Source organism: Rhineura floridana, chromosome 5 (assembly GCF_030035675.1).
Source record: "Rhineura floridana isolate rRhiFlo1 chromosome 5, rRhiFlo1.hap2, whole genome shotgun sequence".
Classification (NCBI taxonomy): Eukaryota; Metazoa; Chordata; class Lepidosauria; order Squamata; family Rhineuridae; genus Rhineura; species Rhineura floridana.
In genome coordinates this window covers 6,392,693-6,415,768 of record NC_084484.1, presented here as the reverse complement: position 1 = coordinate 6,415,768, position 23,076 = coordinate 6,392,693, and the positions used below count along the sequence as shown (strand labels likewise).

Genomic DNA, 23,076 nt, shown 5'->3' with positions numbered 1-23,076 from the left:
TAATAAACTGAAACTCAATCCTGACAAGGCTGAGATGCTGTTGGTGGGGGGGCTTTCTGCCCAGATGGTTGATGTTCGACCTGCCCTTGATGGGGTTACACTCCCCCTAAAGGAGCAGGTCCGTAGTTTGGGGATCTTATTAGATCTGCTCCTGTCACTTGAGGCTCAGGTAGCCTCGGTGGCACGGAATGCATTCTACCAGCTTCGGCTGGTAGCCCAACTACGACCCTATCTGGACAGAGAGAACCTCGCCGCAGTTATTCATGCTCTGGTAACCTCTAGATTGGACTACTGTAATGCACTCTACGTTGGGTTACCTCTGAAGACGGTTCGGAAACTTCAGCTAGTGCAGAATGCTGCGGCCAGAGTTCTTACGTGGACAAGAAAATTTGACCACATAACACCTATTCTGGTCCAACTGCACTGGCTACCAATATGTTTCCGGGCCAGATTCAAAGTCTTGGTTCTTACCTATAAAGCCCTGAACGGCATCGGACCGCAATATCTGATGGAACGCCTCTCCCGCTATGTACCTACCCGTTCACTGCGCTCGACATCCAAGGCCCTTCTCCGGGTCCCAACTCATAGAGAGGCCCGGAGAACAGCAACTAGATCTAGGGCCTTTTCAGTAGTGGCCCCCGAACTATGGAATGCCCTCCCAGACAAGATACGCCTGGCGCCTTCTTTGATATCGTTTCGGCGCCAGGTGAAAACCTACCTCTTTGCCCAGGCATTTTAAGCTTAATTTTAATTTTAAATCTAACTGCAATCTGTAAATTTTTTATTGTTATTGTATTTTAACTTTGTATAGTGTTAACCACACTTACTCGGATTTTAAATGTGGTTTTAATATGTTGTACACCGCCCTGAGAGCTTGTTGCTATAGTGCGGTTTAAAAGTGTAATTAAATAAATAAATAAATAATTATTAGAAATGTGTTTGCCCCAAAATACATGGAAGTAACAAGTTCATCTTCAGGCTCAGCACAGCAAATGTAGACAGCCAATTGAAAAGGTTGAAGTCCTTTCTTATGTAAAAATAATAATTAGCACAGGACAGAGCTCAAAGAAGAAATTTCAGCTCTCAAGATCAGCCTAAATAAGTCTGTTAAAGTTTAAAAAGTGGTAGTTATAAGAGGGGCTGCTCCTCAGCAATAAAGCACAAGCTTAGCATTAAAAAAAATTAACAAAATTTATATACTGCTTGAATGTAAAGACCTCTAAGCGGTTTACAAAACAATTACAATTATTAATGTAGGTCTCAGGTTCAATTCCTGGCATCTCCAGTTAAAGAGCTCAGGTAGAAGGGCTGGGAACTCTGGAGAGCTGAGATTCTTAAGAGCTGCTGCCTGTCAAGAGTATTGCCAGTCAATACTAGATTAGCTGAATCAATGTTTCCCTCCCACCATTAGCTAATGAAATGTTTGCTTTGTGACAACAGAATGGTCTCACCTGAAGGGTGATTTTCATAGAAGGACTGCCATCAAGCGGGTAACATAGATCCACCTATCGTCCAAAGGCAAGAATGTTTTGAAGTCAAGACTAGGGGCATCAGGCCCCTCCCACTCTCCAGTTCATTCGCAGTGAGTCCAAAGAGAGATATCTAAAAATGCAGGAAAAAAGGCCAACGGGCCTACCAGCAAGAACATAACACAATAGCAATATTCATAATAATATGACTCTAACATAGCGATATAACAGTAATAGCAGTCTTGACTTCACTAGTAAATCTAAATATAATAGCGTAACAGGAATATATAAAAACCCCAGAAAAATTTATTTATTTATTTATTTAATTACATTTCTAGACCGCCCTATAGCAGAAAGCTCTCAGGGCGGTGTACAACAAATAAAATCACAATTAAAATATGAGCAAGTGTGGAAAATATATATATATATAGTACAATTATAAAACATTAATAAAATTGCCATTGAGATTTAAATTAAGATCATATTAAGTTTAAAATGTTAAATTAAAATATTTAAAAATTTACAAAATTTAAAAAGCCTGGGCGAAAAGGTAAGTTTTTACCTGGCGCCGAAAAGATAACAGAGAAGGCGCCAGGCGTATCTCGTCTGGGAGGGCATTCCATAGTTCGGGGGCCACCACCGAGAAGGCCCTAGATCTAGTTGTTGATCTCCGGGCCTCTTTATGGGTTGGGACCCGGAGAAGGGCCTTCGACGTCGAGCGTAGTGAACGGGTAGGTACATAGCGAGAGAGGCGCTCCATCAGGTATTGCGGTCCGATGCCGTTTAGGGCTTTATAGGTAAGAACCAACACTTTGAATCTGGCCCGGAAACATATCGGTAGCCAGTGCAGCTGCGCCAGGACAGGTGTTATATGGTCAAATTTCTTTGTCCCAGTGAGAACTCTGGCCGCAGCATTTTGCACTAGCTGAAGTTTCCGAACCGTCTTCATAGGTAGCCCCACGTAGAGTGCATTACAGTAGTCCAATCTAGAGGTTACCATAGCATGGATAACTGAGGCAAGATGCTCCTTGCTCAAATAGGGTCGTAGTTGGGCTACCAGCCGGAGCTGGTAGAATGCATTCCGTGCCACCGAGGCTACCTGAGCCTCAAGTGACAGAAGCGGATCTAATAAGACCCCCAAACTACGTACCTGTTCCTTTAGGGGGAGTGTAACCCCATCTAGGACAGGTCGAACGTCAACCATCTGGGCAGAGGGTCCTCCCACCAACAGCATCTCAGTCTTGTTAGGATTGAGTTTCAGTTTATTAGCTCTCATCCAGCCCATTATCGCGGCCAGGCAGCGGTCTAGTACATCAACAGCCTCACCTGAGGAAGATGAAAAGGAGTAGTAGAGCTGCGTATCATCAGCATATTGCTGGAAACGCACTCCAAAACTCCTGATGACCTCACCCAGCGGCTTCATATAGATATTAAAAAGCATGGGGGACAGAACTGAACCCTGCGGGACCCCATATTGGAGTACCCAGGGACTCGAGTAATGTTCCCCCAGCATCACCTTCTGGAGACGATTCCCGAGATAGGAGCAGAGCCACCGCCAAGCAGTGCCTCCCACTCCTAAATCCGTAAGTCGCTCCAGAAGGATACCATGGTCGATGGTATCAAACGCCGCTGAGAGATCAAGGAGAACCAACAGAGTTACACTCCCTCTGTCTTTCTCCCGACAGAGGTCATCATACAGGGCGACCAAGGCCGTTTCTGTACCAAACCCCGGCCGAAAGCCCGATTGAAATGGGTCTAGATAATCAGTTTCATCCAAGAGAGCCTGGAGTTGGCGAGCGACCACACGCTCTAGAACCTTGTCCAGGAATGGGACATTTGCTACTGGCCTATAGTTGTCCAAATTATCAGGGTCCAAGGAGGATTTTTTTAGGAGCGGTCTCACCACCGCCTGTTTCAGGCAGGGTGGGACCACTCCCTCTCGTAAAGAGGCATTAATCACCTCCTTGGCCCAGCCGGCTGTTCCATTCCTGCTAGCTTTTATTAGCCATGAGGGGCAAGGATCCAGAGCAGAAGTGGTCGCCCGCACCTGTCCAAGCACCTTGTCCACATCCTCGAGCTGTACCAACTGAAACTCATCCAATAAAACAGGACAAGACTGTGCTCTGGATACCTCATTAGGATCAACTGCTACAATAATGGAGTCAAGGTCCCGGCGGATGTTCATGATCTTATCACGAAAGTGTCGCGCAAACTCATTACAGCGGGCAATTGATGGTGTTATTGCTTCCTGGGGACCAGAGTGTAAAAGTCCCCGGACAACTTTATAAAGTTCCGCTGGGCGGTTAAGGGATGACTGAATAGAGACAGCAAAGTATTGCTTCTTTGCTGCTCTCACTGCCTTCACATAGAGTTTGGTAGAGAGCTTCACAAGTGCATGATTACAGCCGTCGGGAGTTCGCCTCCATTTGCACTCAAGCCGTCTCCTTTCTTGCTTCATCACTCTTAGCTCCGGAGTAAACCAGGGAGCCAATTGAGCTCTGCAACGGAGAGGGCGCACCGGGGCGATCGTGTCAACTGCCCGGGCCATTTCCGTATTCCACAGCATGGCCAGGGTTTCGACAGGACCGTCAATTCTATCAGCCGGAAAATTCCCTAGAGCCATCAGAAAACCCTCAGGATTCATTAGTCTCCGGGGACGGACCATCTTAATTGGTCCTCCACCCTTGCAGAGGGGAGAAAACAGTGTAAGTCTAAACCTTAATAGGCGGTGATCTGACCATGACAAAGGAATAGATGAAAAATCCCTCACTCTCAGATCACCATCCCCTAATCCAGTGGCAAAAATCAAGTCCAGAGTGTGCCCCAACACATGCGTAGGGCCAGTAACAAATTGAGACAGCCCCATGGCTGTCATGGAGGTCATGAAGTCCTGAGCTGCTCCAGATAAAGCAGCCTCAGCATGAATGTTGAGATCCCCCAATACCAAAAGTTTGGGGGAACGCAACAATAGATCCGAGACCACCTCTGTCAGCTCAGTTAGGGAGGCTGTTGGGCAGCAGGGTGGACGGTACACCAACAGAATTCCCAGTCTGTCTCGCTGACCCAACGTTATGTGCAGACACTCTAGACCATTAGCCATCTGGATAGGGTGCCTAACAAGAGGGATGGAACTTCTATAGACCACAGCGATTCCCCCTCCCCGACCCTCGGATCTACCCAGATGCTGAACCGAATACCCAGGTGGGCACAACTGGGAGAGATTAATACCTCCCAGATCGCTCACCCAGGTCTCGGTAATACATGCCAGATCGGCCGCCTCATCCACAATTAGGTCATGGATGAGGGAGGTTTTATTATTTACCGATCTGGCATTAAAAAGCAGCAACTGGAGATCCGAGGGTTGGCTGATAGAACTACCAGCAATCCTGTGGGTGTGAGGAGGACCGGAACACGTCACAGCCACCAGTTGTCTGGGGCGAGTTCCCCTTAACTGGCATGTCCTACTCACAGCGCCATACCTCCCATTACCCGTCACTACACTAATAGGGGCCCCCTTTGGTCCTCCCTCCCACAACACTGTCCTCTCGCCCAGGCACATAATAAAAATAAAATAAATAATAAAACTCATGGCATATACACACAATCACACACTCACTCATACAACCCACTCATACATTCAGACAACACAGCAGCATCCGAGGAGCTTCAGCATCTAGGCATCCTCCAACTGGGAGGGTCATGATGGCAGTCCTCCTATGAAAATCACCCTTCAGGTGAGACCAATGGTCCATTTTCCACAGGAGGACTGCCATCAAGCAGGATGTACCAAAGCAGCCCATAACAGGGAGGGACCACCCACATCCTAATCATCATTAAGAACCTGTTGCAAAACTCACCTGCCAAAAGAGGCATAGTCAGAGGCATAACGATCTATTTTGTAATGCCTTATAAACAAGTGTGGGGTAGACCAAACAGCAGCTCTGCAAATATCCGCAACAGGAGCGCTGGTAGCAAAAGCAGCCGTAGTGGCTGCTGATCTAGTGGAATGAGCCGTTATTTTAGATGGAACAGGAAGCTTAAGGGACTCATAAGCTAAGGTAATACATGCACGCAACCAGCGGGATAAGGTGGAATTAGCTACTTTATGCCCCATAGAACGTGGATGAAAGGATACAAATAAAGACTCAGTTCGTCGTATATCCTGGGTCCGAGACAGGTAGGTCTTGAGAGACCTCCAAACATCCAACGAATGCCAAGCCTTCTCTAGAGGATGGGTAGGATTCGGACAAAAAGAAGGAAGAACAATGTCCTGGTTGCAATGGAAAACTGAATTGACCTTGGGACAGAAGGATCAGTCTTCAGCACAACAGAGTCCTTGTGAAAAACACAGAGATGGCGGGCAGAAGATAATGCGCCCAGTTCCGAAACTCATCTCGCAGAGGTGATTGCGATCAGGAACAGGATCTTGAATGACAACAGACGTAAAGGCACAGTCCTAAGGGGTTCGAACGGAGGGCGTTGTAAAGCCTGCAGAACCTTCAACAAACTCCATGAGGGAAAACGGTGGAATACAGACGGTGAGCGTAGAGCGGTTCCCCTCAGAAAACGTTTGATGAACGGATGCAAAGCAATAGGAGCACCAGCGGAGGACCCTGAGAGAATGGACGATAGAGTGGACGCATGTCGACGTAAGGTGTTGGGTCTAAGCCCCATCATGAGGCCCCTATGAAGGAATTGCAGCACCTGTTGTATTGTGGCCTGGGAAGGATCGAGGTGCTGGGACTGACACCACCTGGAGAATACCACCCAAGTATGCTGATATATGCGAGTGGTAGACGGTCATCTCGAGGCCAATATAATGTCAATAACAGCGTCAGACAGGCCAGCAGACCTCAAATGTCCCCGTTCAAAAGCCACGCTGTTAGGTTGAGCCAATTGGGGTCCTGATGCCATATTGGGCCCTGGGATAAGAGGTCTGGCCTGACTGGGAGCGTCCAAGGGTCCGTCACTGACATGGCAAGGAGATCCGAGAACCACGGTCGACGGGGCCAAAATGGTGCTATCAGAACCAGCTTGGCCCTCTCGCGTCGTGCCTTCCTCAAGGTTCTGGCTAACAGTGGTATTGGAGGGAAGGCGTACAATAGGCCATCCGGCCACAGTAGCGACAGAGCATCCACTGCTTCCACTGTCGTATCCAGGTATCGTGCGAAGTACTTGGGTAGCTGGCAATTGCGACTGGAGGCAAACAGATCGACTGAGAAGACGCCGAACTGACGCTGGAGAAGATGGAAAATGGTCGGATGAAGTTTCCATTCTCCCGGAAAAACCTGTTGTCTGCTGAGCCAGTCTGCTGTCACATTCCAAATTCCTCTGAGATGTTCTGCTTTCAAGGATTGTAAATGTTGTTCTGCCCAGTCGAATATGAGGTAAGCTAGGTTCTGCAGAGAACGGGACCTGGTTCCCCCTTGTCTGTTTAAATGAGATTTGGCACACGTGTTGTCCGTTCGAAATAGAACATGGTCCAAGGGGAACAGAGACTGAAAATGGAGCAGAGCTAAGTGGACAGCCTTTAGTTCCAGCCAATTGATGCTCTGAGTCTGCTCTGCTTCGGTCCAAACCACCTGAACGAACTGGGAGTTGCAGTGGGCTCCCCAGCCGAGGAGACTGGCATCTGTGGTGATAACAGTCCTGCGGGGTTCTCTGAACGGAGTGCCCTGGGTGAGATGTTGGACCCTCATCCACATGCAGAATGAAAGACGCACTGCGGGGTTCAAGGGGATTGTTCAATGATTGGACCTGGCAATGTCCTGCTGAAACGGTAACAAAGCCCACTGAAGTTGGCGAGTATGAGCTTGAGCCCGTGGCACAATATGGATGATGGACACCAACATTCCAAGAGCCCTGGCTAGAAGCATGACATCTGCGGTTGCGTGGCGCATCAGAGACCGTGCGATGTCTATGATAGCGGTTATGCGGTCTGGAGACAGGAACACCGTCGCCTGCAGGGTGTCTAACATCGCCCCTAGATGTTGTAGGCATTGGGTTGGTTGGAGATGGCTTTTGTTGAAATTGACTACCAGCCGTAGGTCTGCAAGACATGGAGCGTGAGCTTTAGATGGTGATCAGCCAGCTCCCTGGAACTCATACGTATTAAAAGATCATCCAAGTAGGGGTAGATATGCACCCCTTGAAGCTGGAGGTAAGCCACTAGGATGAGTAGCACCTTAGTAAATACTCTCGGGGCAGACGAGAGACCGAACCGCATCACTCAATATTGAAAATGCTGGGGGCCGAAGGCAAACCGAAGGAATTTTCTGTGGGCTATGCAAATAGGCACATGGAGATACGCTTCTTTTAGGTCGATAGAAGCCAGGAAGTCTCCTTCGTGAAGGCTTTCTGTAATGGAGTGGAGGGATTCCATTTTGAACCTACGATACTTTACGAAACGGTTGATGAACTTGAGGTCCAACACCCCCCTCCATGACAGATCTCGTTTGGGCACAGTAAATAGGAGGGAGTACACCCCTTCCGACCTCTCTGTTGTAGGGACTGGCTCTATTGCCGCTGTGTCCAAGAGGTGATGTATGGCTGTCTGCATGATGCAGTGCCTGGATGGTGCCTTGGGACAAGGAGAGGGATGAAATCTGTCTGGAGGGGTTGCCCAAAACTCTAGTGTATAGCCATAACAAAAAGGATCTCTGATCCAGGCGACCTGAGTCAGACGCAGCCAATGGTCTCCAAACAGAAGCAGTCTGCCCCCGACTGGTACCGCATCAGTACTGTCTGTGCTGGCGATTGAGGTACCTCTGCATCCCTGGTACTGACCTCTGCCTGGGAAATGTCTGTCCCAGGCTCCCCTGGAGGAACGGAAATCATTGGTTTGGAAATCGCGGCCTCGTCCCCCGGGCCGCACTCCTCGAAAGGGCTGGGTCATGTGGTATGAGGTGAAACGTCTGAAGGGCCTGCGATCAATGTTCCTGACAGTGGCCAAGACAGGCTTCCGAGCATCCTTGGAGTCAACAAGCACTGCCTTTAGGGCTTCCTTGCCGAAGAGTAATGAGCCAGAATAAGGTGCCCTTGATAAGTTAACCCTGGCTGTAGAGTCCGCTTGCCAGTGACGAAGCCAGAGGGTCTGCCGGGCGACTACCTGAGCTGCCATAGCTCGTGCTCCCAGCTGATTTGCTTCCAAGGTGGCATCAGCCACAAACGCCGCCATCTTGCGTAATTTCACCAGTGACCTCCTCAGAGAGACAGTATTGGGATTAGGATCATCTAAGAGGTCATCCAACCACATCATCGCTGCCCTGGAAAAGATGGAGGCTGATGCCGAGGCTCGCATGAAGAAAGCGGTGGCCTCATGCTTTTTGCATAAGGCAAAGTCCAGCCTCCGCTCAGTGGCGTCCTTTAAATGTGAGTCCCCTTCCCTCGGCAAAAGGGATCTAGAGACTAGACTGGAAATCGGCTCATCTATGCCGGGGACGGCCAGTCTACTTGTAAAATCCAGAGCCAAAGAGTAAAGCTTGTCTGCAAGGGCGTTAAAACGGCGTGTTTGTAATGGGTGAGACCATTCGTCCTTGGCTAGTTTTGCAATAGGATCTGGCACAGGAAGGTAGTGCTCTGCTGGTGTGGGGGATTTCAGGACCCTGGCCCCTTTAATAGTGGGAGTGGTAGCTGCAGGTTGAGTAGATTGGAGACCAAGGGTGTTCAATACTCTGCGAGCAAGCGGCTGATAATCAGAGGCATCAAACAGGCAATAAGACGTATCCTCCCCTTGTTCTGACTGATCACGCCACTCGTCTCCTTCGGCTTGCATAGCATATGATGGATCCTCCCCACAAGAAACGTCATCAACAAACCTGCCCCTGGCAATGTCAAAAGGGTTTGGAGAGCATGATGGATCTGCCTCATTGCGTGCATAGTGGCTCATATCATCGGGTTGTCTGCAAACACTCCGCTGAGGCATGGCAGTGACCTGTGACTGTGACTGCGTTTGAGAGAAGAACGACAGCATGTCTTGTAGTTGCGATATGAACTCCTGAGACAGCTGCAGCCCCAGTGTGGGAGATGGTTGCACTTGTAGAGGCAAATATATGGGTGGTTCAGCAGGCTGAGAAGAGACATTTGGTCTTACCGTGAAATCGGTCTTCTCTGTGCATGTCAAAGATGATATCAGATGGGTAACTAGCTCCACCTAGTGGTTGAAGGCAAAAGAGTACTGCTGACGTTTTACTGTAGCTCCGTCCCTGGTCTGCGCCTGCTCCGTGCTCAGTTTCCAATAACAAGCCCACGAAATCAGGCCAATAGATGCCACAAACAAGACAAAACAACAGTACTCATACACTCTCTGCTCCAGGGCTAACCGTGCTTATAAAGGCAGCCCAGCACTCATAGGGAGTGGCCCTGATATCATCTTTGACATGCACAGAGAAGACCGATTTCACGGTAAGACCAAATGTCTCTTCTCCTGTGCATGGAAAGATGATATCAGATGGGACATACGAAAGCTGACCCATGTAGGGTGGGAATACTGCTGGGCTGTGGTCACGAATGATCCTTGAGGACGTGCTGTAGCACCCTCCTCCCAAAGGCTGCCTCCGATGAAGCATAGGAGTCTATTTTATAATGCTTAATGAACATATTGGGAGTGGACCATGTGGCTGCTCTACAAATCTCCGCTAGAGGGGCATTATGGGAAAAGGCCGCTGATGTGGCCGCTGCTCTGGTAGAGTGAGCTACTACTCCGGTAGGGTGAGCTAATCTTAGAGAGGCATAAGTTAATGATATGCATGCCTTAATCCACCTGGCTAATGTGGACATGGACACCTTATTCCCTAGGGAGGTAGGGTGGAAAGAGACAAACAAATTATGTTTTCCGAATTGGCTTTGTCTTGGAAATATAAACTTTAAGCGCTCTTCGCACATCAAGAGAGTGCCAGGCTTTCTCTAAAGGGTGGACAGGATTCGGACAAAAGGACGGCAATACCAGCTCTTGCTGGCAATGGAAAGTAGACAACACTTTGGGACGGAAGGAACAGTACGTAGAACTACTCTATCCTTATGAAACATACAAAATTTTTTATGGACGGATAGGGCATTCAACTCAGACACTCTATGGGCAGAAGTGATGGCCACGAGAAACAAGACTTTAAAGGAGAGAAGACGGAGGGAAACCTGACTCAGAGGTTCAAATGGAGGTCTTTGAAGGGCTGATAAAACTTTATGTAAATCCCAAGTTGGGTAGCGGTGCACCGTAGGTGGTGCTGTTACCGTTGCACCCCTGAGGAAACGTTTGACGAAAGGGTGAGATCCGATTGGATTATCCAGAGATCTGGAGAGGATTGCCGACAAGGCCGAAACTTGGCGCTTCAGGGTATTTGGTCTGAGGCCCAAAGATAATCCGTCTTGTAGAAAAGACAAGATCTGGTTGACCCCCGCCTTCTGAGGAAGAATTCCTTTCTTCTGTGACCAGGATGAGAATGCCTTCCATGTGCTCTCATAAATTCTGAGTGTGGAAGGGCGTCTAGAAGCCATCATAGTTTCCAACACTTGGGGAGAGATGCCTTTTTTCAAGAGTCTCCTCCGTTCAAGTTCCATACATGAAGCGCCCACCACTCTGGAGCCGGGTGGCGGAGTTGTCCCTGAGAGAGTAGGTCCCTTCGTACTGGAATCTGCCATGGTGGTTCCACCGACAGGTCGAGAAGGGCTGGAAACCAAGGTCTCCGTGGCCACCATGGAGCCACTAATAGGAGTGCCGATCTCTTGGTCCGAAGCTTTTTGATCACCCTGGGAATGACAGGAATCGGAGGAAAGCCATACAGTCTGCCCGGAGGCCACCGGGAAGTTAAGGCATCCGTCCCTTCCGCGCCTGGTGTCACATACCGGGAGAAGAATCTCTTCACCTGTCGATTGTGCCTGGTGGCAAAGAGGTCCACATGAATGTGGCCAAAACGTTTCACTATCTGATGAAAAGCCTCTGGGTGAAGAGTCCATTCCCCTTGAAGTAGCTTTTCCCGACTGAGCCAGTCCGCTTGGCTGTTGTCCTCTCCCTTGAGATATTCTGCCGCTATCGAGTCGACATTGTTCTCTGCCCACTGGAAGAGGAGAAAGGCCTCCTTCTGAAGGAGGGAGCATGTGCCCCCCTGACGGTTCAAATAAGATTTGGCCGACACGTTGTCTGTTCTGACCAGCACCGCTCCCAACTGTCTGGAGATCGCGAAGTGCCTGAGGGCCAGACGAACTGCATGCAGTTCGAGGAAATTGATCGGCAGAGTGGACTCCAGCGGAGACCATGTGCCTTGAAACCACCTGCCTGTCGCATATGGCTCCCCAACCTGATAAGCTGGCATCTGATGTTATCAGGGTGTGTGGTGGATCCTGGAAGGGAATGCCTCTCGTTAGATTGAATTTGTGGGTCCACCAAAACAGTGACTGTCGAACCTGTGGTGACAGTTATCCTGCGGTGATGTCTGGACGCTATGTCGGATTGAAAGGGCAGAAGTGCCCACTGAAGTGTGCGGGAGTGATGACGTGCCCAAGGCGTCGTCTGGAACGTGGACACCATCAAGCCGAGAAGCGTTGCCAATTTCATCAGGTCCGGCGAGGGGGATGATAGGATATCCAATGTTACTTGTCGAATCTTGCTGACTCTGTCTTGGGACAAAGTGAGGAGGCCATATAGAGAGTCTATAGTCGCTCCCAAATGTGTAATGCGGTTGGACGGAAAAAGATGGCTTTTGGCCTCGTTGATCAGGAAGCCATGGTCCTTTAGACAGGCCAGGGTGACATGGAGGTCTTCCCATGCCTTGTGCAATGATGGTGAGCGAATCAGAAAGTCATCCAGATAAGGAAATATATGAATCCCCAGAGTCCTGAGGTGTGCCACCAGGACAACCACGGCCTTTGTGAATACCCTGGGGGCAGATGACAGGCCAAAGGGCATGGCCTTGAATTGATAATGTTCTTGTCCCACCGCGAAGCGGAGGTACCTTCTGTGAGGGGGAAAGATTGGTATGTGTAGGTATGCCTCCTTCAGGTCGATAGAGGAGAGGAAGTCCCCTATCCTCAGCGCTTCCTTGATTGAAAGCAAGGTGTCCATACGAAACTTGCAGTATTTTATGAAGCGGTTTAGACTCTTGAGGTCTAACACAGGCCAGGACGAACCGTCTTTTTTCCCGATGGTGAAGAACAGAGAGTAACTTCCCAGGAACCTCTCTCCTGGAGGAACTTTCTCGATGGCTGCTATGTGCAGAAGATGGAAAACTGACCGCAAAACTTTGTCTCTCTTGTGTGGATTCGTTGATAGAGGGGATGGAATGAATCTCGCCGGAGGGGTGGAAGAAAATTCCAGGCGAAGGCCGTATCGAAGAGTGTGTAGGACCCACTGATCGGAGGACAAGTCCTTCCATCGGTGAGTAAACTGTTGGAGACGGCCACCCACCGGCGAGGCAGAGGCGTCAGAACTGACCTGTTTCCACGTGACTGGGATGTGAATCCATAGCGACCCGAAAGGTGTTGTTGGGACTTAAGCTGGCTGCGCTGTCTGTTCCAGAAGGGACGGCTGGAGCGGGCGTCCTTCTGTCTTCCAAAGGAACGTGAGCCCTGAAAGGAGTGCGATGGGAAATATGGATGGAATGACCGACGAAAGGCTCTGCCGTCATCCCTTTTCCTGGTGGATGGCATGGACTTTTTCTTTTCCTTAGTTTCCAAGACATGCGCGAGGGCGGTGTCCCCAAATAATTTGCCTCCCACATAGGGTTCCGAGGCAAGGTTTGAGCGAGTTACGGGGTCTGCTTCCCAGTGACAAAGCCAAAGGGTTCTTCTCGTGAAGACCCCCGCCGTCAGTGACCTTGCTGCGAACTGCATAGCATCCATGGATGCGTCTGCCATGAAGGTAACCGCCCGAGAGACCTTCAGCAGAGATTTGCGCACTCGGGTTGGATCTTGCTGTGGGTCATCCAGCAGGTCCTCCAACCAGAGAAGGGAAGCTCGAGCAAACACCGAGGAGGCTGCTGCTGCCCTGATGGAAAGCGCACTAGCCTCGTGAACTCTTCTAAGCCCCTGGTCCATCTTACACTCAGTGGCATCCTTGAGGTGAGCATCTGAGTCTTTCGGGTTCAAAGATGGGTTCAGGAGATTGACTATAGGGGCGTCTATGAGCGGGACCTTCAACTGATCCATGAGCGGTTGTTCTAGTGTATAATACTTGTTGGCGATGGAAACTGACTTTTTGAATTGTAAAGGAAGGTCGAATTCTGATTTGAGCACCTTCGGAAGAAGAGAAGGAAGCTTCAACACTCTCGACCTAGGTTTTGGATCCGGACATACTGCTGACACTCTCGAGGTGGATGCAGTAGGAGGATCCTCTGTAGAGGTGAGGGTAAGGGCTTCCATCGCCTTGCACAGCAGAGGAAGAAAATGAGCCTCTTGAAATATCCTGGTAGATAGAATCTCCTCCGATTCCGACTCCCCACTCCATTCCTCCTCATCCAAGACAATCAATTCATTTTCTGCGTCCATAGGCTCCTGGTCAGGGAGCTGTAGATGTCTGCCTTGAGATGCCGCACGGGGATCTGGAGATAAGCGGCCAGGAGGAGGGTGAAGATCTGTCCTCGAGTGATCTGTAAGTGGATACCTCGAGGGGTGGGGGCCTGAAGTATTTTGAGAAGACAAGTCCCTGGCTAGATCCAATAAGAGAGCCTCTCTAAGCTGCTCCTTAAGCTGTTGAATTGAATACGCTGACAGATGTAACTGAACAGGGCAAGCCTGAGTATGAGAAGAGTAGAGCCTATGCCCTTCAGCAGATTGAACCTGTTGAACAGGGATTGGTTCATCCAAAAACCCAGCAAATGCGTCAGGAGAGGAGGTAGCAGAAAAAATAGCATCTAAGGGAGGCTGGAGCTGGCTGCCTTCGTCATCAGAGAGGGGTTCCAGGTCTCTCTGGTCCCTTGTATGGTGTACAGAAGCTTGACCATCTCTACAAGTTCGCTTATGTGGGGCAGATATCCTGCCTTCTGTAGTCACCCTGCCCGCCAGAATCTGAGCCTCAGCCACCTTGTGCCTGACGGTAGAGGGGTGGGCTGCCGCTACTTCAGAATGATCCCCCGAGGAATGAGACTGCTCCAATCCCAGGGTGGGAAGGGGCTCTGATACTGCGCCTGCTGATGCCATGCGGGGAGGCGGCTTTAACCCCTTTGAGAGGTGTTTCGTTTTGTGCATGGCTTTCCCCATCGCGGGCACACACTGCGGGACTTATAGAGTTAATAAATGCTGCTAGTAAACGACCGGGCGAAGCTTGCAATTTAACAGCGGCCGGCGTCTTCCCCTCTATTGCTTCTGCATGTCTACCTCCTCTCCCGCTACAGAGCGGGTAAAAACGAAAGCCGCTCACAAACAGCGAGAAATAACTGGGTGTAAGCCTGGGTATCGAGCCCTGGGAAGGCTGCTGCCAAGGTTGAAAACCGCCGACGCTGCAGCCTGGTGAACGAGGAGGAACGTCAGCGAAATTAGTTAAAGAGGGAGTCTGAATAGGTCGACGGCTGCCAGAGCCGCGGGGAGGGGCTGGCTGTTCCTCGCCACAGGGGAAGGTCAGAAGGAAAGAGACAGAAGGAACCCCTTTGTTTGCTTGTTTGTTTAAACTATTACAGAAGGAATATTTTTATAAAGTGTTTGGTTCTCTTATTGTGACACATTTAAATGTTTTTTCTTTTCTTTTAATAATGTTATTTGTTATTTAATTTTGAGAATTGCATTATTGTATTTATGCTTTATGATGTGTTATATTCGTGTTTTTGTAAGCCGCCTTGAGGGCCTTTTGGCCATAAGGCGGGATATAAATTTAATAAATAAATAAATAAATAAGAAAACTTGGAGGGAAAGAACAAGAACGAACTCACACAGAAGATCCAAACAACAAAAACGCTACAAGCCTGAATCACGGAGTCAGAGAGAATCCAACCACTTTTCTGTGAGGCAAAAGAGAAACTGAGCACAGAGCAGGCGCAGACCAGGGACGGAGCTACAGTAAAACGTCAGCAGTACTCTTTTGCCTTCAACCACTAGGTGGAGCTAGTTACCCATCTGATATCATCTTTCCATGCACAGGAGAAGATGAATGAGCCCCAGGTGGTAATATGGGAGGAGGATAGCTGGCTGCTGGCTGGTCAGGAAAACCTGCAAAGTCCTCCTCGGAGGATGCGGCCGGAGAATTAAACAGATTTGTTAATGGTTCTTGGCCCGCCTCCTCAGAAACCGGGACAGAGACGTAGCGTGCCCGCTTGGTTGTGCTGTGGCTGGATATATGCTTGGTTTTGGCAACCGCTTTGGTGTGCTTGTGCTTGGTTGCCTTAGATTGTTCAGGCTTGGTTGCCTGAGCTGTCACTGGCTGTTCCGCCATCATATATTTTTGAGGGGGTTCAGTACACGGCCACGGATGGGGCAGAATGCACTGGCTCAGATGGCTAAGTATACGCCCGCAGATGGGGCAGAATATACAGTTCCAAACAGCCTTAGTACACGGCCACGGATGGGGCAGAATGTATAATTTTGAATAGCCTTGGTACACGGCCACGGATGGGGCAGAATGTACAGTTCCAAACAGGCTTGGTACACGGCCACGGATGGGGCAGAATGTACAATTTTAAACAGCCTTGGTACACGGCCATGGATGGGGCAGAATGTACAGTTCCAAACAGGCTTGGTACACTGCCACGGATGGGGCAGAATGTACAGTTCCAAACAGCTTCAGTAGTCAGCCTCAGTCAGCAGTTTGAGTTGAGAGACCTGTGTTCTACTCTGCAGCACACACACAGAAACTGACAAAAAAGGCCTTGAAAAGAATCCTCTATTATTGTACTCTGCAGCGCACACACAGAAACTGACAAAAAACACCTTGAAAATAATCCTTTACTGTTGTAAGGGTTAAACAGAAAGGGCGGGAAAAGGGGGAACGAATAAAATGGCGCCCGCTAAAGAGTGGGAAAATAAGCCAATCAGAAAAGTGTAGGGACGAGGAAGAAGCAATGGCGGTCACTGAAGAACACCAGTGAGCTGAAACAGGGCTGACCGAAAACACTGCTGCAGCAGAGCGGCGTCAAAATAAGCTCTACAGCCGTAGGGCTGAAGGACGCAATCGCAGCTTTAAGGGCCAGCCGTGAAAATCACTGCCGAGGAAGCAGAACGGCCTGCGAAATCCCTACAGTCATTGAGACAGTCGCAGCTAGCGGGGGGGCAATCGGCAAAGAAAGCTGCAAAATGGGAAGGAGCCGCAGCCACAGGCTCCTGAGGTCAGTCGCGGCAAGATTTAAAATGCCGCGGAACGAGCCAGGGAGGGAGGGAGACGGAGCAGCCCAACTAAATAAAGGGCCACTGGAAAGGCAAAAAGAACTGCAGCTGCAGGCTCCTGGGGAGGAAAGACCAAGGGAGCCGCCGCGAAAGTAGGCAGCAATCTATAAAATACACGAGACAGCGGAGGCGCAGAGCAGGAAGCTGCAGGCGCAAGCTCCTGGATTAAGGCTGTGTCCGCCGCCTGAGGAAGGGAGAGCCGCAGCCGCGGTCTCCCAGTAAGTCACCGTTCAGGCAGGGACTGAGGAAACAAGGGCGAAGAGCAACCCCCCAAAGAAATTCCCCAGGACAATAAAAAACAAAGACAGAAAAAGAACAATCAGTCCCACACACACTAAATTAAATAACAGAGAGAAGGAAACGACCAGGAATACACACACAAATCTCTATACCCTGTCACACAGATACACAAAACTTATCTACACTATCTTATACTCCAACTTGCACGGACGAAAGGCAACAATGAACTGGAGAGTGGGAGGGGCCTGATGCCCCTAGTCTTGACTTCAAAACATTCTTGCCTTTGGACGATAGGTGGAACTATGTTACCCACTTGATGGCAGTCCTCCTGTGCAAAAGGAGTAAATATACACACATGATGCCATTAATAGTCAGTTGTTTTTTTACTGCTTTAGAAGTTACAACAGGTCTGTCAGGTAGCAGAGGCCACTTTAATGGTGACGGGTGGGGAGATGTCATGACCTATTCCCATCACCATGTAATGGCCCACTGGCAAATCTGGTATCGGAAAAAATAGGGATGTGGTTCTGAAAAGGCAGAGGTGTGCATTTGAAGTGCTTGGAAATCAGAATTAGAGGCTTGCTTACTTTGCTTGGCTATCAGCAACAAGCTGTTCATTGTGCTCTACCATTAATCTGGTAAGCTTGACTGCACTTGAATACTGGGAGATTCAGTATAAAATTGCTGTCATAATGGGTCGGTATATAAATGTTAATAATAATATTAATATTATTATTATTATTAATAATAATAATAATAATAAACTCTCAGAGCACCAGGGCTTCAACTGAAGTACACAACTCGATTTCTAGGTGATGTTGGAGGGTTAAAACACTGGAACATGCCCCGTTTATCCTGAAGTTCGCTTTAATAGGAGAAAGAGGCAGAGATGTCAGCCGCTTACAGCTATAGTCTTTTTCCTCCATTTTCAGAGTATCGGTAGGATTTGTTTCAATTCCACAGTCCAGCAGATTTTGATGTAATGCAGATCTTGCAAGGTTGGGTAAAAACCTAATGAGACAGGCAAGACAGAAAAATTTTCAGGGGGTGGGAATCTGTGGTGTTTTGCAATTTTCCAGTACAAAAGTCTAGTGTTTTTTGGTCCCTGAATATCATCCACATACTTGCTAGTACAAATACTTCAGAAATGTCTACTGGTTTTGTTTCTTGTATTTGTGTATGCACACGCATGCACTTGAGCATGCACATTAGAAACTATGTCATGGTAAAGCAGACTCTCAAATTTCTTTCCAATGATCTAATACAGCCTTTCCCAACCAGTATGCCTCCGGATGATGTTGGACCAGAATTCCCATCTTTCCTGAGCATTGGCAATGCTGGCTGAGGCTGATGGGAGTTGTGGTCCAACAACATCTGGAGGCACACTGGTTGGGAAAGGCTGATCTAATAGTTATCCCAGCCAAACACACCCAAAATATAAACCATAAATTAGCTATTTAAAACTACAATAGCCAAGGCAAAGTTTTTCTCTTCATAAGGTCACAAACATATTTACTCAGGGGCTATACAGCAAGACAACATGTTCTCTTTTTGCAGGGGAGAAGTTTTCAGGAAAGGCGGGAAAGTCCTCCTCCTCCTCCATCCCATGATGCCTGAGCAACACTACAAAGGGGTACTATAGCACTCATTACAGACTGGAAATACACCATAAAATTTTGTGCCCTGGTAACAATTATTATTTATATTAGATCAAATTGAAGTTTTGCTTCCAAACCTATTCCTGTTCTACGTAATGTCTTCAATTTGGTTTTAGAAATGAAACAGGCTTGGTTGCCCTGACTGAATACCTTTATCAGCAGAGAGATAGGCGGAGTATGACCCCTGTTGATTCTTCTTGATCTCTCTGTGGCTTGACACCATCAACCATGGTGTCCCTCTGGAACAACTCAGGGGGTGGGAGCTGAAGGCATTGCATTACAATGGTTCTGCTTCTACCTGCAGAAGGCAGTACTAGGAAACTGTTGCTTGACTCTGTGGCTTTTGCCTCCTTTGCTATTCCATATTTATATGAAACCACTGGAAGCTGTCATATGGAGATTCAGAGCACGGTGTCATCAGTATGGTAAAGACACGCAGCTCCATCTTTCCATTCCATCTGGATCAGGGGAGGCTGTGAAGACTCTGGACTGATATCTGGAAGCAGTGGTGGTTGGGGGCCAATAAAAACTGAGGCTGAATCTTGATAAGACAAAGGTGCTGTGCGTGGGTAGTTCCTGTGTCTGCAAATTAGGTGCACAACCTGTTCTGGGAGGGATTGGACTCTCCCTGAAGGAACAGTTTGTAGTCTGGAAGTACTGGATTCCAACTTGTCAAGTGGCTTCTATGGCTAGGAGCATTTATATTCAAGCTTAGACTGATTTGCAAGCTACAACTGTTCCTGGACTGTTCCGAGACCACTTGGTCTCATTCGCTATGCTCTGGTAACCGCCCACGTGGATTATTATAATGCACTCAATGTGGAAGCTGCACTTAGTGCAGAATGCAGCTAAGTGCTGCACTAGCTGCCAGTGAGCTGCTGAGAACAATTAAAGGCGTTAATACTTGCATACAAAGCCATAAATGGCTTTGTACCCAAGAGTACCTTCCCCAAAATCAACCATCTCGGGCCCTACAAACAGCAGGAGAGACCATGTTGGTGGTGGTGCTGCTGAGTGCTGGTTGGTGGTTCCCCATTTGTGGAATGCCCTCCCTGGTGAGGTGTGCCTGTCTCCCTTGATATCAATTTTCAGGAGGAATTTAAAAACATTCCTGTTTACTCAAGGCATTTGACGGCTGAGAGAGAGATACTGTTCCTAGCACCTTGAAATTATTAGCTGGAAGGGTATGTGGATATATTTTTTAACTTTATATCCCACTCTTTCTCCCATAGGAGACCAGGGCAGCAAACAACAAGTGATAAAACAATAAAAACATCATAGAAACATCTTTCAGAAAATTTCAATACACATGCAGACTGGGATGAATGTCCCTACTTAAAAGACTTGCTGAAAGAGGAAGGTCTTCAGGAGGCAACGAAAAGACAACAAAGGCAGGTGTCACAATATTAAAGACCTGATTCTCACATTGTGCGGAATGGACCTCCGGATGAGATGGTATCTACAGGAGGCCCTCACCTGCAGAGCACAGTGACTAACTGAGTATATAAGGGGTGAGGCTATCTTTCAGGTATCCCAGCACCCTGAGCACAGTTTTACATGTTTTTAGTATTTAAGCATGCTTTTAGATGGTTTAAAATGTTATAAATACATGTTTATTTTAATTGTAGTGTTTGTACCCTGGGCTTCTTTGAGACGGAGCACAGAACATTAATTTACTAAATAAATAAATATATTTCTGACTTGGCCTTGTTGCCATCATAAGCGGAACTCTATTTTTTAAAAAAGACCCAAAGAGTTATTTCCTATCTGGTAATTTAAACTTCAGTACAAACATATACCTGGAAAGACAAGCTTTATTGATAGCATAGTAGAGGCTTTCATCTGGGTGATGAGATAGCCGCCGACAAATTCTCAATAGCTGGCGTGTAGACAAGGATGATGCTAATGACTGTGCCTATCCAAAGTAAAATTAAATTAATTCACCATTTCTTAATCAATGACAAGGAGGAAAGATCTTTACATTAGATGCAATTATTTTCAAAAAGTACTAATCTTCAGGGATGGTTTGATAGAGGACCCTGTACTTTAAATCCCCAGATGGCCATGGTAGTGCAACAGACACCAGTGTGCAATTTTTTTTTTATCTGTAACTTCTCTGCTTGAAGGCGTTTAAGCATCATGCAACATGAAAAATCCACAGGATAAAAAAAATTAATACCATAAATTTATACTGCTGTCAATTATTAGATGTCAGTTAAGGAAGCATAAACATTAACAGCTGAGTATTACACTGACACTAACATTAACTAGAGTTAACCAGCATTCCCTTTTGACTGGAACTTGAAATCAGAGTTTGAAGCTGATTAGCAAACTCTGGTTAGCATTAACAGCTGTTATCAGTTTCAATTCAATGCTCTATCAATGTTATGGCCATCTAGAAAAGGTCCTCCTGAACATGGGAGAAGCAGGAGGAGTGGGTCTGGGGAAGAGCAAGTATCTCACAGCCTATTTCTGAGTCCTTAACTGCGGTTAAGAGACCCCAAGGGTTATGTCTGCATTGGCCCAGCATGTTAAAATATAAGAACAATCCATCTTGATTACATTAGCGGCCCATTATGTGTCTAGCACTGGCAAACTCCAGATGCTACACAGTAAGTTTAATACAAAGGGAACCAATAATAAGACAACAAATGTACTGCAGCTTCTCTCTCTCAAATACATGCACAAACAGAGCAATATAATTTGTAGAATTGCCTAGAGTTATAAATTTGGAATATCTTGGTGACTAAGAAGAGATGTTGTCCAAGCTATCCATTAATCCATTTATATAGTTGGCCACCAGTCTCCTCAAAGGACAAATTAGTTAACTTTTTTTAAAAAATTAAGCTAACACTTTAGAACAGCTATTTTCACCAAGTCAGCCACTTGGCATGTATTTGTTTTCAACTAGTTTTTCTTTTCTCCAAAGGCCAAGATGCGAACAAGTCATTGCATTTGTGACATGTGAAAGCAAATTACAATCATTTATACGTCCAAACATTAGCCAACTTCTAAATATAACAAACAGACTTAAGCAAATGTAGCATCTGGCAGGGACATCTAAACTCAAGACATAAGTCACATTTAAAAGCAAGAGTAATTAATGTATTTAACAGGTTAGCAACCACGTTCATGCTCCATCATTATCACCTTACACAAGGGTAAATACACATTTTACATAAGGGTAAACATGCATCTAGAACCCTGCAGGGGAAAAAGCAGCTATGTTCACTCCCTCGCCCTGCATGAGCCACCAAGGATTGTATACCTAAGGCATACATTTCAACTCACAGCACAACCAGGCTATATATATCTTTCTGCAGATGTCCTGTCACTATTCATCTGTAGGAGTCTCCCCTCAGTCTGACTTCTGATGTGCAGGCCCCTGGGCATTTGGGATTTTTAAAAAGATATCCCTATTGAGAAGCCCCACTATATGTAACTATCTATACAAAAAAGTTTAGATATAAATCTGTATAGGTGTGAAGCTCCATATGCATTTTTGAAACAGAGCAGATTTAGGCATTAATCTGGCATTAATGAACAATACATAGATATCATTTGCCCTTCGAAACTACTATCATCCAAGACACATAATATGTAATTATTTCCTTTTAAATGCAGACACATAATGAAATGATAATAAAGGTAAAGTAATACATGTTCTCTTTGCCTGTCATTCCAGTTTGTGTTCTCTCTTCTGCAAAGACAATACTCTTCTAGATAAAAGTAAATACAAACAAACCTCATTACCTCACATGCAGCTGCTTTGCTCTTGCCTTTGTATAAGCAAATTAATAAGCCAGGAAACCTCAGTTAACTATAGTTTCCTGTTACGTCCAAACTAGGAAACTATGATTAATAGCTTCCAAACAGTGATCATCCAGATACAGCCACAGTGGCACACTAGGTTTGTAACTATTCTGCATACTCAAAAGACATAAACCACTATGGCAGTGTATGCTTTCACAAGTATGTAATGTTAAGAACATGCTTATTTTAAGAGGATAAAGGTCCTCTTAGAATGACTAGCAATAGAATTGCTTTCTGAAATGCCACTATTCCTGAGTAGCTGCAGGAGGAGGGGGTAGTAGGCTTGTTGGAAACAAAGGAGAGGCAGCAGCAAGCAACCTGAGAAGGAGCCATTGCTGCCTGGACTACCTGAAAGAAAGAGAAACAACTGCAGCAGAAAAGCAAAAGAGAGTTGAGGAGGTGTGAATGGGCAGAGACATGTGGTTCCAATTCCCAATGATTGCTAACTAGCTGGGTTGGGACAAATTTATTTATTATTTATTTATTTATTAAATTTATATACCGCCCGACTAGCGATAGCTCTCTGGGCGGTGAACATAAAATAGTATAAAAATACAATGAATAACAAAATAATATTAAAATACAATCAACAATAC

The 23,076-nt window shown here is 47.1% G+C and overlaps 1 protein-coding gene across 4 annotated transcripts in view; it reads right to left on the bottom strand.

Moving 5' to 3' along the window:
• The window catches only part of VWA8 (von Willebrand factor A domain containing 8), a 271,730-nt gene that overhangs the window by 174,507 nt on the left and 74,147 nt on the right, over positions 1 to 23,076 (bottom strand). For all 4 annotated transcript variants that reach the window (XM_061629912.1, XM_061629914.1, XM_061629913.1 and 1 more), the window contains exons 17-18: positions 20,467 to 20,582; positions 17,914 to 18,020 (exon numbers count right to left, since the gene is read on the bottom strand). In XM_061629912.1, coding sequence (XP_061485896.1) covers positions 17,914 to 18,020; positions 20,467 to 20,582 — 223 coding nt within the window. The remainder of the gene's footprint in view (positions 1 to 17,913; positions 18,021 to 20,466; positions 20,583 to 23,076) is intronic.